Source organism: Typha latifolia, chromosome 3, assembly GCF_019914945.1.
Source record: "Typha latifolia isolate L0001 chromosome 3, TyphaL0001v2, whole genome shotgun sequence".
Classification (NCBI taxonomy): domain Eukaryota; kingdom Viridiplantae; phylum Streptophyta; class Magnoliopsida; order Poales; family Typhaceae; genus Typha; species Typha latifolia.
The window spans coordinates 1645098-1659390 of record NC_133088.1 but is presented as its reverse complement, the minus strand read 5'-3'; the positions used below and the strand labels follow the sequence as shown (position 1 = coordinate 1659390).

At 39.8% G+C, this 14293-nt stretch overlaps 2 protein-coding genes across 2 annotated transcripts; both read left to right on the top strand.

Moving 5' to 3' along the window:
• The first annotated feature begins 3991 nt into the window (after positions 1–3991).
• LOC140783779 (L-type lectin-domain containing receptor kinase IX.1-like) lies at positions 3992–6448 on the top strand. Its single transcript, XM_073130818.1, has one exon. The coding sequence runs from the start codon at positions 4245–4247 to the stop codon at positions 6282–6284; it is 2040 nt and encodes a 679-aa protein (XP_072986919.1). The 5' UTR covers positions 3992–4244; the 3' UTR covers positions 6285–6448.
• A 3130-nt stretch (positions 6449–9578) lies between these two features.
• On the top strand, positions 9579–11660 carry LOC140784549 (L-type lectin-domain containing receptor kinase IX.1-like). Its single transcript, XM_073132029.1, has one exon. The coding sequence runs from the start codon at positions 9618–9620 to the stop codon at positions 11499–11501; it is 1884 nt and encodes a 627-aa protein (XP_072988130.1). The 5' UTR covers positions 9579–9617; the 3' UTR covers positions 11502–11660.
• Positions 11661–14293: the final 2633 nt, after the last annotated feature.

Sequence of the window (14293 nt, the reverse complement as noted above, 5' to 3'; positions counted from 1 at the left end):
CCGAGAGGAAGTCAAAGAGATGCCTGGCAATGCTCTAATCTCAGGTCATCCTAAGTCATCCTAAGTCATCCTAACATCATTAGTGGGAATGATTAAAATCTGTTGGCAGATGATGTTCAGTTTTCATTCGCCGGAAAAATGAATGGGCTGACTCTCAGGACTGATGATACCAAGGTAGACTTTGCTTCGTTCCATCCTCTTTATAAGCTATAGAGCGGGGGGAAAGTAGAAAAGGAGCCGATCATAACACAAACGTTTTGCCATTAAAATACCGCCCGGTTGATAAAGGTTGACTATGTTTCCAGAGAACGACAATTTTTTTTTCTTTCTTTTATTATTGATTAGAGCCTATTTATACTTAAACTATCCAATACATTTGCTGAAAAGAGGAATTAAACTAGCTTGGACATGGGCTTTGGGGTACCACCTTGTTGGCGAATGCTGACAGCCTAAACAAATTGGGTGGAAAATGTGTTAATCTGTCGACGTCCTATATATAAATCGCGATGCCTTGATTATTATTATTATTATTATCATCATTATTATTAATTCAGCAAACATAACATATTCCTATTGTTCAGAATTAGTTATTATCCATTTTGTTCAGAAAAGAAAGATATTTGCTGTCCATTGTGATTGTATTGCAAGCAAGAGAAAGAAAGTGACGTTCATAAGAGAATTCCAAACTGCTTAAATTATTGCAAGCAACAGTCTATAATAAAAATTTATGATGTAGCATCTCATCAATCCTTGATTTTTTTCCCCTTTATCTAACAACCATTATAATCAACGCACACGATAATTATACACCCTCGCCTTTTATTGATGTTGGTAGAGTGTTTGTTGGTAATACTTTATTTTAATTTTAAATAGGTTCTATTGGTGTCTGCTAATACACTGAGAGGAAATCAAAGAGACCTAGCAATGCACTCATCTCGTAAGGAAGTCATACATAGCCAAATGTGGCTTTGCTATTGCTTTAGCAAACATGACTCTGACTGAAATTTTTAAACACAAATATATATTTTAATAAAATAATTTATGAATCATGTACAAATTATTGGATAATACGAGTTATTTAAATTTATATAAATTATTTAACTTATAAATATATTTATTTGTATTATAAACAAATTTTTTATTATAAATATATTATTTGAGGTATAATTAAATTTACGTGTCATAAAGAGATAGCAAAACACAACTCATTTATTATAACTGTCAATTTTTCTAAATATAAACACAGATAATTTATTTAAAAAAATTACACCCGTCGCAAACAAATTATGGGTGACATGAGTTGTTCTAATTTGTATAAGTTGTTTGGGTTGTAAATAAATTTATTTATATTATAAATAAGTTCTTAAGTTATTTGAGAAACATATTGAGCTAATAAATACAAATATGACTTAATTGAGCTAAGCTAATCAATTCATTTATCCATCCGATTATATTAGGTTTAAATATTTAAGGCTTTCGGATCCATATCAGATTATGGAGTTGGGTTATCCCAACATTCATACCAGCATTATTAATAAAATAGAACACACATAGAGACACTATATATATATGTAAAAATAGACCAGAAAACAGTAGAGGTCCTTGCTGGGAACATGGAATTGAAGGCATTAACTTCATATCACAAAAGTTTTGATGTCATTAGACTATCATATTGTTGGTGAAAGTTGCATATGATTCCAGTCATCCAGTGGCATGGCATCTTATTATTTTCCCACCATTAATATTTTTAGCAATTATGGCTTGTTCAAATTACTCACAATTAGTAATTATATATCCACAGTATGTCTTTCTCTTTCTAAACAAGAAAACTCTTTACTATCCATCCTCTGTTACTTGTGTATAACAGGCGTGAGCGTCCAAATACACTCTCTGAGAAATGAAGTTGCATCCTAAGTTTATTAAATTGCCACTAAACAATCTTTATAAATGAAAGATTAGTTTGCCGTTCTTGACGTGACCTCTTAGAATAAGGTAAAAGAAAAGAAGATTAACAAACTGCTTAACTTTAAATAGGTTTTATAAAGTCAATCGCACACGAACATAGTATCTTGTATTTAAGGACTGTCATACGAACATAATTAATAATAGCGATTAAAAGCTGTTGGCAGATGATGTTTAGTCCTTTTCTTCTTCTTTTTCCTTTTAGCTTAACATCTACCGTTGGAAGACCTCACTCTTTCTGAAATTCAATTCAATAAAAAAAAAAACAAATATCAAAAACAACTAAGGCACAAATAGTTAGGGTGCAAAAAAGACGCACGTAGATACATAGAAAGTCGTATAGTGGATGCTTGAAAGTTCTAAGCCTTCAGTCTTGTTTAGTTTGAGACTAACTTTGGAATTCAATTAGTTAATCTTATATTTAATTTTAATATTTTTTAAAATAAATTTAATTAGATAAAAAATATTTAATTATTGAATTAATTTAGGAGTCTTGAATCAATTAACACTCTTGTAGCTCATGGATAGAGATATAATTTGCTGTCATAATCGAAGACAAAATTAAATATAAAATCATAGTTGTCATTCGCCGGTTCTTGTTTCTCCCTAGAAAGATACAAAGTAGAAGAATTCTACACGACATTGCAATCAGCGTCCAATGAGCAATACCATTCTTTGTAGGAGATGGTAGAACGTTTGCCATCAGTTGGCATGCTGATAGCAACGCAACTGGAAGACAAAATTATGTTAGCTCTGCAAATAGCATTTTCTTTTTCATTAAAATTTGCTCCATACCAAAATATTCTGCCATCAATAAAATATTAGGAAAAGAAATAAGAAAAGGATTTTGTTTTCCTCCGATTGATCCTGCTCCTGTAGAATTAACCATCAATTAATAAACTCATAGAAAAAACTTCAGTATCTCCAACCAGATTTGAAATATCTAAATATGGAGCCAATTAAAACTTTTTAGAGCCCAGCTGTAAAATACTATTCCTTTTCTATTAATTCCAAACTAATGTTCTAAAGATTTACACTGATTATTTAATTTTTTTTTTCTTCTAAATTCTATTTGTATTTTTTTGTATATAATAGTTATTTAAAATTTAGTATATAATTATTTATACTAATTAATTTTTAATAAAAATACTTCCATTGAAAGGATTTCATCAAGAGCTTTAAAACGAGTCTTATATTTAATTGTTTGTCTTTTTTATTTTTATTTTTAAAATAAATAAATTTTAATTCTAAAATTATTTAATATTAGTCATACTTTAAAGATTCGCTAATACCTTTCCAACCATATATTTTTTGTTAATAATAAATAATTATTACTTAACATTTATTAATTAATTTTAATATATATAATTTAATAATTAAAAATTAACATAGAGCCGAGTGCCACCCAAAATCCAACTTGCCCATGGGCCAAACCATCTTAGGCTTGGCAACAACTTATTTGGGCCAAAACTGGCTCATTTCAATGAAGATCTAATAATAATATAATATAATATAATATAATATAAATAATAGTTTTTTCGGGTCTATTAAGCTAAGCTTGAGAAAGCCAGCTTGGGCTGAGGCTAGGCTCGTTTAATAAACGAGTCAGCCCTACAGATAAACTTTCTTTCAATCTCAATCGGATTTAAAGCGACGTAGCTACTACCTTGAAAAAAGATCACTTGATAGCTTTGCCGTCGCCCAATATTTTGGCGTGATGCCATTAAAAACCTTTCACCAGCCAGCAAACTGGTACTCTAACGACAAAGTGTTATGCACGACGAAGTCAATCCCTTCAATTCCGCGTTCGCAGGAAGAAACAGTCCCCCTCTCTACAAATAATTTTCAAACAACTTTTCTCACCGTAAACTCGGTCTGTATTATTGTTTTGCTGACATCACTATAAGATTTTATAAATCGAGCTGATCGATCCAAGCCGAGCCCCGGCTTGATAGTGGAGCGAAGCTTGAGTCTATGGATGAAAGATTGGCTTGGTTAAAGCTCGAGACAAATCTTCTTGTCCAGCTCTTGCAAGATGCAACTCACCAACGGAAGCCGTGTTTTTTCTATCAGATGCTTTGAATCAATCTTCTTCTCTTTTTAATAAAAGTCAGTTGACTGCTTCCAATGATTCCAGATCGCCGTATTTAAAAATTAGAAGACCAAGTCGGAATCTCGTTCTAGGCAATATTGTCTTCTCCCTCTTCCCCTTTCTATTTCTAGAGTAGAGAGAGAGAGAGAGAGAGAGATAGAGTGTGTGGGTACTTGACATATCCTCTTCCATGGCGCCCTGTGATGCCAGAACTACTCGCTTCTTTGCTCTCTACTTCGTAATTCTATTTTCTACTATCCACCATGCTAGCTCAGTATCCTTCCTGTTCGACTTTTTCAACATTAACCTGACCACCCCTCCCAACATGATCCGATTCGAGGGCGACGCATTCTTCAACAACCGCATCCGTCTCACGAAGGACGAGCTTGGCGGCACCATCACTAGAAGCACCGGCCGTGCAGTGTACAACGATCCGGTGCCCCTATGGGACAAAGAAACCGGTGAGGTAGCGGACTTCACCACGCAAATTTGCTTCACCATAGACGCCACGGACAATAGCGCCTACGGTGACGGCATGGCTTTCTTCCTCTCCGCTTACAATTCGAGTATCCCCGAAGGCTCCGGTGGCGGCCAACTCGGCCTTTTCAATGGCACCAACAACCAGACGGTAGCTGTGGAGTTTGACACCTACCAGAACTCCTGGGATCCGAGCTCGAATCATGTGGGTATCGACATCAACTCGGCCGTGTCCGTTGCGAATGTTACATGGAATAGTAGCATCAGGAATGGGCGGAGGGCGAATGCGTGGGTAAGTTACAACGCTACTGCGAGAAATTTGAGCGTCTTCTTGACCTACGCGGAGGACCCAGTCTTCTTTGGCAATTCCAGTCTCTCTTATATTGTTGATCTGAAAGCACTACTACCGGAGAATGTCGCGGTTGGGTTCTCGGCTGCGACAGGTGGAGCCGTCGAGCTACATGAGATCCAATATTGGAATTTTACCTCCAGTTTACAACCAAAGAAAAAGAAGAAGGAGAGCATGGCAGGGATAGTTATAGGCTTGGCTACCGGCGCGGCGGTCATGGTTTGTTTGCTGGGCTTCATTTGCATATGCTGCATCCGGCGGCGAAAGAAGGACACAGTAGGAGGAGCGGAGCAAGAAGATCAACGCGATCAGGACTACGATGACTCCATCGATGATGAGTTTGAGCAAGGGAGGGGACCGAGGAGGTTCGCTTACAGCGAATTGGCCACCGCGACAATGGACTTCTCCGAGGAGGGCAAGCTCGGAGAAGGAGGCTTCGGAGCAGTATACAGGGGATTCTTGAAGGATCTTGGCCTTGAAGTAGCGATCAAGAGAGTCTCAAAGGGGTCGAAGCAAGGGAGGAAGGAGTACATCGCCGAGGTCAAGATCATAAGCCGGTTACGGCATCGCAACCTCGTACAGCTCGTCGGTTGGTGCCACGACCGCGGCGATTTCCTCCTCGTCTACGAGCTGATGCCCAACGGAAGCCTCGACAACTACCTCTACACCACCAAAGGGGAGTTATTGACGTGGTCTTTGAGGTACAACATCGCGCTCGGCTTGGCCTCGGCATTGCTCTACCTCCACGAAGAGTGGGATAGCTGCGTGGTGCACCGAGACATCAAGCCGAGCAACGTGATGCTCGATTCATCCTTCAACGCTAAGCTCGGAGATTTCGGGCTGGCGAGGCTCGTCGCTCACGGTCAGGGGTCCCAAACAACAGTTCTCGCCGGGACCATGGGCTATATGGCGCCAGAATGCGTCAGCACTGGGAAGGCCAACAAGGAGTCCGACGTGTACAGTTTCGGGATAGTGGCACTCGAGCTCGCTTGCGGAAGAAGGCCCGTGGAGACCAACGAGGACCCAAGAAAGGTGAGGCTGGTGGAATACGTTTGGGATCTTTATGGAAGGAAGGCGATTCTTGATGCAGCCGACGGAAGGGTACTGAAGGAGGAGTTGGGAGTGGAAGAAGAGATGCAGAGGTTGATGGTGGTGGGTTTGTGGTGCGCGCACCCTGATTGGAGCGCACGGCCTTCGATTAGGCAGGCCATTAGCGCACTAAACTCCGAGGTGCCATTGCCGAATTTGCCTCCTAAGATGCCGGTGCCCATGTACTTTCCGCCGCCGATCGATGCGAATTTGCTCTCGTACACTTCGAGCTCGACTGGTTATACGACGAATTCCTCCAACTCGACGAATACGACTTCTGGTTCAGTCGACTCGTCTTGGTTGCTGAAGGCATGAATGAAGTGAAGTTTGGCAGTCCTAGTTCTGCCTGGTTTTCGTTCATCATGTTGTATAAATTTTTTTTTTTCTGTTAATTTGATACATCGTCTATAATTGTGTTCCAGCAGGACTGTTTTTCACTAAGTCAATCATTCTATCAACAAATATTGGTTTTCTTTCAATTTATGAGAAAAGTGAGAATTTAATAATATTTCAATTAAACTGATGTGGGAAATATAGGCCTCCAGTATAATTCCAGAGAGACAGAGAATTAATATTAATAAGATTCAGAATGTTCCTAAGCTATCTAAGGGATAATAAACTTTCGATTGAGTAGATAGACAGCAGATAGCGTATAGTGTTACAGAAGAGGAGCAGCTGTAAGCGGGTAAGTATCACAGTTGCCACTAAAATTATGTTCTTGCTTCTGACCTCATTGGAACAAAAAAAGGTGAAAAGAGACTTACAAACTGCTTATTTTTAAGCATGTTTTATGAAGTCGATGGTCACTCACCTAAAACTGTTGGTATTCGCAAATAGAGCAGAGACGAAAATCAAACCAACACTGACAACTTAGGAATTTCACAGTTTGAGTTTCATTTTCAGTTTTGAGTGTAGCCGAATATCTACCTTAAGAAGCATACTCACACTTTCTTATATGAGTGTAGAAAAGATGCAAAGAGAATGTGATAATGTACAGAGAGTTACTCGCTGTTTAGTCCACACAGAGGATATAGAAACCAACATATTTCAGTGGTCTGTCAGACATAGTGTATTAGTACCAGGCTGCACTAGTGGATGATCCGTAATTCATATGGTTGGTGAAGAACTGTTCTCATAGCTTTATAGGAAAAAGAAACTTAAATTTGCTCTAAACCAAGAAGTTATGAATTCAATCAAAAATTAGGAACAGAACAAGATACAAGTTTTCTTTTTCTTGTCTCTGCTTGATCCTGCTCATGTAGAATTAACAAGCACAAAGAAAAAACTTCGTTTAATTAAGAGTCCAGCCCAAAAGCGAACTCGTCCATGGCCCCAATCTTCTTGGGCATGGCATGAACTTGCTTGGGCCAAAGATCAGACTGATGTGTAGAGAAGTTGTCATGTCCTTGAAAACATAAACACTGCTATATTTATAAACACTTTACGAACGATTAATACAAGTCATGATGCCATATTTTGTTAATTTTTTATTATTTTTTTCTTCTGCACCTTACAAAGTGGTATTCTAATAGCAAAATATTTGTGCTACGAAGTCAATGCCTTCAATTCCGGGTTCTTCGCAGCAAAGAAACAGCCTACGCTCGGATACTATTGGTGAAATGAAATTTTATTTAATTTTGTGATTAGGTAATCTATGAACGGTCATGAATTTGAGTTGAAAAAATTAAATAAAAAATATTCTCCTGCTCTTATTATCCTTTAAGATTTTGTTTCAAATATCGAATCATATATTACAAAGAAATTAATAATAAAAAGATATAAATCTGTAAGAACATAGATAATAAGACAATTCTACAGTATTCTTAGAAATTAAAATCTCAAGAGAACATTTAAAAGACTTTAGTGAAGTTCATGGACAATAAATATTATTTTATTGTTTATTAAGTTTGATGGACGTAAAGTTTGGGATTGATATTAATGAAGTTTTATATTAACATTTTGAATACTTTAAATATTATCCGATTATTTTTTTCCTTACCTTACCTCACTTGATAGATTTGCCCTCGCTCACCCAAGATTTTGGCGTTATACCATAAACAACCTTATGGTATTCTAATGGAAAAAATGTTTGTACTACCAATTCAATCCCTTCATTTCCCCGTTCCAAGCAAGAAACAGTCAACTTCTCTCTCTCTCTAGATATACAAATGATTTTCAAACTATTTTTGACACGTCAGCATCAATTTCTACTATTATTATTTTGCTAATATCACTATAATAATTTTATAAATCGAGCTGACCAAGCTTGAGCTTACGAAAGATTGGCCAGGTTTGAGGCTTTGAGCTCTAGCCTGGCTCTAAGTAATTTATAAAATATAAAAAATATTTTGTTTTTTATTCTACTCTATTTTGGGTGCTTATTAAATTAAGGTTAATTTAGATGTGGCTTGGGGAATAAAGTGAGTTTTATTTGTAAATAAGGTAAAAAGAGAGTTTTATTTATATTTTTCTTTAGAAAAAGAATATAGATGTCAATCACCAATTAGAAAGGTACGCGACCATTCAGCTAGAAACTGAAGCTCTCAAACTAGTGCCTATCTAGGTGCAGGCTCATCAACTACACAATTTAAAAATTAAGACTTATTCATAGGTGTTAGTAAATCTTATCAACTGTCATTCTCTGGGTCCTTAGAAGATTAAACATATTTTGTCTAATATTTATTATAATTATTATATTTATTAAGTATAATTTATGTTTCTCATGTAAATAGAAATGATAATCACCCTACACACTCGTTAGTAATTTTGGATAAATCTGCTTCTTATTTGTCTCATTGATTTAGGTCTGCCTCCAATGTGTTTGATCTATGCTACCGAAGGACACTCTAGGTTTTTTTTTAATACACGAAGGCTTTGAGTCTTTTTTTAAAAAAGGTAATAAAGTTATACATTTCCAATCCCCAAAAAATAAAAAATCACAATTACCTGAACCTTGTGAATTCTCTTGACTTCCAATAGGAGGCAACTACTGCCTACTTTTGAAGTTCTGATCCCTTCGGCACTAAATTCTCCCAGCCATTTGCATGACTTGGCTAGCTTCGCAGTACTTTTCGTTTGGTATCAATTGTTTTATATTTGCATGAATATAACTGCCTTAAGTCCACTCTTGTCGACCAAAAAAGAATGTCTTCTTTGCGTGGCATTTAAACCACTCAAGTTGGATACGGTCATTAGAATTAGGATAGCGAAAAGACGGCTTTCCACCATGAAGGGAAGCCAGGGACAGGGAGTATATTTATTCCATAGTATTGCTCATCTATATTTTCCAAGCAAATACCAACTTTTGCTTATCCCAGCTCTTGCAACTCACCAACTGAAGCGGGGTTTCTTCTTTGAATCATTCACCATCTCCGTATTTAAAATTAGACAACCAAGTCAAAACTGGGTGGTTGAACAATAACTGCCCGATCTTCTCCTTCTTCTCCTTCTTCTCCTTTCAATATATAGAGTATAGAGAGAGGAAGTGTGCGTAATTGCCATACATCCTCTTCCATGGCTCCCTGGAATGCAGGAACTACTCGCTTCTTTGCTCTCTACTTCTTAATTCTATTTTCCACTATCCACCATGCTAATTCAGTATCTTTCTTGTTCGACTTTTTCAACACCGATGAGACTACGTATCCCATCATGATCGAATTCCAGGGCCACGCATTCTTCAACAACCACATCCGTCTCACGAAGGACGAGCTTGTCGGCACCATCACCGAAAGCACCGGTCGTGCAGTATACAAGGATCCGGTGCCCCTATGGGACAAAGCCACCGGCAAGGTAGCGGACTTCACCACGCAATTTTCCTTCAACATAACAGCCACAAGTAGTGATACTTACGGCCACGGCATGGCTTTCTTCCTATCCGCCTACCCTTCGAGCATCCCCAAGGACTCCGGCGACGGCCATCTCGGCCTTTTCAATGATCCCAACAACCAGACGGTAGCTGTGGAGTTTGACACCTTCAGGGACCCCTGGGATCCGAGCTCGAATCATGTGGGTATTGATATCAACTCGATCGTGTCCGTTGCGAATGTTACATGGAATAGTAGCATCAGGGATGGGCGGAGGGCGAATGCGTGGATCAGTTACAATGCTACCGCGAGAAATTTGAGCGTCTTCTTGACCTACGCGGAGGACCCAGTCTTCTCTGGCAATTCCAGTCTCTCTTATATTGTTGATCTGAAAGAACTACTACCAGAGAATGTAGCGATTGGATTCTCGGCTACGACAGGTCAAGTCGTTGAGCTACATGAGATCCAATATTGGAATTTTACCTCAAGTTTGGAACCAAAGAAAACTAAGAAGAACTCGGCAGGGGTAGGTATAGGCTTGGCTACCGGCGCGGTGGTCATGGTTTGTTTGCTGGGCTTCATTGGCATTTGGTGCATCCGGCGGCGGAAGAAGGACACGCGAGGAGCAGCAGAGCAAGACTACGATGACACAATCGACGATGAGTTTGAGCAAGGGAAGGGACCGAGGAGGTTCGCTTACAGCGAATTGGCCACCGCGACAAAGGACTTCTCCGAAGAGGGCAAGCTCGGAGAAGGAGGCTTCGGAGCAGTGTACAGGGGATTCTTGAAGGATATTGGCCTTGAAGTAGCGATCAAGAGAGTCTCAAAGGGGTCGAAGCAAGGGAGGAAGGAGTACATCGCCGAGGTCAAGATCATAAGCCAGTTACGGCATCGCAACCTCGTACAGCTCGTCGGTTGGTGCCACGACCGCGGCGATTTCCTCCTCGTCTACGAGCTGATGCCCAACGGAAGCCTCGACAACCACCTCTACACCACCAAAGGGGAGTTATTGACGTGGTCTTTGAGGTACAACATCGCGCTCGGCTTGGCCTCGGCATTGCTCTACCTCCACGAAGAGTGGGATAGCTGCGTGGTGCACCGAGACATCAAGCCGAGCAACGTGATGCTCGATTCATCCTTCAACGCTAAGCTCGGAGATTTCGGGCTGGCGAGGCTCGTCGCCCACGGTCAGGGGTCCCAAACAACAGTTCTCGCCGGGACCATGGGCTATATGGCGCCAGAATGCGTCAGCACTGGGAAGGCCAACAAGGAGTCCGACGTGTACAGTTTCGGGATAGTGGCACTCGAGCTCGCTTGCGGAAGAAGGCCCGTGGAGATCAACGAGGACCCAAGAAAGGTGAGGCTGGTGGAATACGTTTGGGATCTTTATGGAAGGAAGGCGATTCTTGATGCAGCCGACGGAGGGGTACTGAAGGAGGAGTTGGGAGTGGAAGAAGAGATGCAGAGGTTGATGGTGGTGGGGTTGTGGTGCGCGCATCCCGATTGGAGCGCGCGTCCTTCGATTAGGCAGGCCATTAGCGCACTAAACTCCGAGGTGCCATTGCCGAGTTTGCCTCCTAAGATGCCGGTGCCCATGTACTTTCCGCCGCCAATTGATGCGAGTTTGCTCTCGTACACTTCGAGGTTAACTGATTATACGACGAATTCCTCCAACTCGACGAGTATGGCTTCTGGCTCATCCGGCTCGGCTTGGTTGCTCAAGGCATGAATGAAGTGAAGTTTGATGGTCCAAGTGTCAACTGTCAAGTGTGCTTACTGCTTAGTTTTCGTTCGTGTCGTATATTCTTTTTTTTTTCTTTTAATTTAATATATCGCCTATATCTGTGGTCTAGCAGTTTTTCATTGTCTAAATCATGGCTTTTATCAACACCAAGTCTATGGAATTTCGTTGTTTATCATGTTGATCTATAATTCTAAATTCTCTAATTTTACTATTTGGAACTATTATTATTTGATGAGATTGTAATTAATTTGACTGAATTTTAATGCATGTAATAAACTCTGATGATTTGGAGTTGTACTTTTCAAGTCTACTGTTTTCCAACCAAACAGCGGAATTCATTTCTAAATGAATCAATTGAATTTCTTCTAGAATTGGTTACAAATTGACAATAGGTATAGCTTTAGTAATCTAAGGGACCAACCAAATACTAACGAAGTTGCTGATCTGCATCCAGGAGGAAAATGCCAGCAAGCATAATTAACTCAAATCTACATCTACGAAGGTTGCAATATAGAACAACAGCAACATGAATTAATCAGGGTATCAAAGTACTATCTTTTTGGTAGTGTTAAGGATCAGGTTATCACACTCTGTAAATTGAAGAGCATCCATGAAACATCCAAACCTCTAAATACACGTGTAAACCGCATGGGTAAATCTCCCACGCGGTGCATCACATGACCTGTCAGTATAAGGATTTCACAAGACACACAACAGCACAATTTCACCATAATTAAACTCAACTAAGAGTCTGGATACAAATTTCACAGACCACAACAAGCCTTCCAATTGTACATCCAAAATACAATACTAAAGTCCAAAATACGACATCATCATAACGCCCTCGCAGGGGCTTAATACAACTAAAATACATACTGAAAAGGAAAAAGCAGCTACTCCTCGCTGCCCGCACCTGCGTCCCCTAGCTCTGAAATAATGCCACCACGAGGTGGTGAGCTTACAGCCCAGTGAGTAGTATCCATACAATCTAAAATAATGAAATCACATGTGTATATCCAATGTATGCCTATATTTGTTAATAATAACGATATGCTTGTTGAAATGACTTACCACAAATTACTAAATCAATGCAATTGATAAAGATTACTAGTCACTATCCTGGAACACGCTAGTTTCTAAACGTATCACGATAAGTTTACATAGATATAAAGCTTGATATAATCTCTTATTCGTACACATCTTAATCATAGGTTTTACATATTATGCATAGCAATAAAATAGCAGTTTAGTCATTTCATGCCTACCAAGGTGTTAATCATACTTATCATCGCTCATTGAGCTATTCACCACACAGATAAATACTCTCAAGAAACAATCATCTATCACATAATCATTCGTCATCTCATACATCGAGGGGGATATATACACATCTAGCGGTAATGTCACCTACACGTGTATGGCGACACTACATGTGACCGATTATCTGTGGCCATCAGACTAAGGACCCCAGTCGTAAGCCCATATCTCACTCTCTCTAAATCATCACCGCTCTCAACGAGAGAATCGGGAGCCCTCGACTCATCAACAGACGCCCTAACCCTACGTCGTCGGGTACCGCTAGAGTTATATCCCCGCCTCACAATCATGTTCTTCTATCATCATAATCTAGTCTTGACTATGCAGTATAACTACCTGAATGCCACACAGGCTCCCGACATTAGGTGTAGGCCGCTAATAGTATAGTCATATAAAATACACTCTATCCTTAACTCTGGGCTGAGTGGGTAAGGGTACTACTGCCTAGTCAGAATCCGACTACTAATGATAGGTGGAAGTGGTGCAGTGTCTATAAGTGTATAAAGCATGTCATAGTCATCATGATCGTTACCTTCTATACTCACAACAATTATACATCTATGCAATAGTATACCATACAAGATACATGTAAAGCATTATCACACTAATGTTTCTGCTACATTAAGTTATGATAAGCAAGTTATCAATAACTGCATATGCAAAGATATAACATGGTGTACTAAATGCATGCATTAATACCGACATTTCCTATAGTGTCATGACAAGTATAATGACTGTAATTATACTATTCTAGATTTGTATAACTCTACTCACCTAGGGGTCTCCACAGTATGGTAAATCTCGTCAGTTAGTCGGCTCTTTCGGATTTCCAAAATCCTCCTCACGCGGTGTAAATCCTATTAATTCACGCAAGTAACGCCATACATAAGATTAGCGAACTAATAGAATTAATTATTTTATTAGAGCATTTATCTTTGGCCATTACTTGAGCGTCTCTTACTGCGAGCACTATGCTATCCTAAAATTCACATGATACTAAATTTTCATTAAGGGGTTAGGGTAATTAATCAGGTGGCAATAGATAAATGGGGATTATAGAGTCCAAATAGTCCCAAATGGGCTAAGCTAGAGGAATTGGGTTAGGCTCAAACCTAACCCAATAGGCAAGGGGGGCCTGGTGGGCTGCAATTGGACTGCAGCCCACAAGTTTGGCTAAAGTGGACTGGGTCCAACCACAGCCCACCAAAGGCTTAGTTGGTGGGCTGCGGTCTGCAGCCCACCCAACTTAAGCCTAGTGGGTTGCGGTCTCGACTGCAACCCACCAAGGAGTGCTCATGGGCTGCGTCTGATCGCAGCCCACCAAGGGGCTCAGTGGGTTGCGATATGACTGCATCCAAGTAGGGGGGTATAGGGGTTAAACAACCCCCTAGACCCTCCCTCGGTATTTCTCTTCCGAGGGAGGAGACGGAAAGGAGAGCGGAAAGCCCGAGGGGCTGCGA

What these genes read in the sequence shown, in the direction of transcription:
- LOC140783779 (XM_073130818.1), top strand. Translation starts at nt 4,245, where the DNA reads ATGGCGCCCTGTGATGCCAGAACTACTCGCTTCTTTGCTCTCTACTTC.
- LOC140784549 (XM_073132029.1), top strand. Translation starts at nt 9,618, where the DNA reads ATGATCGAATTCCAGGGCCACGCATTCTTCAACAACCACATCCGTCTC.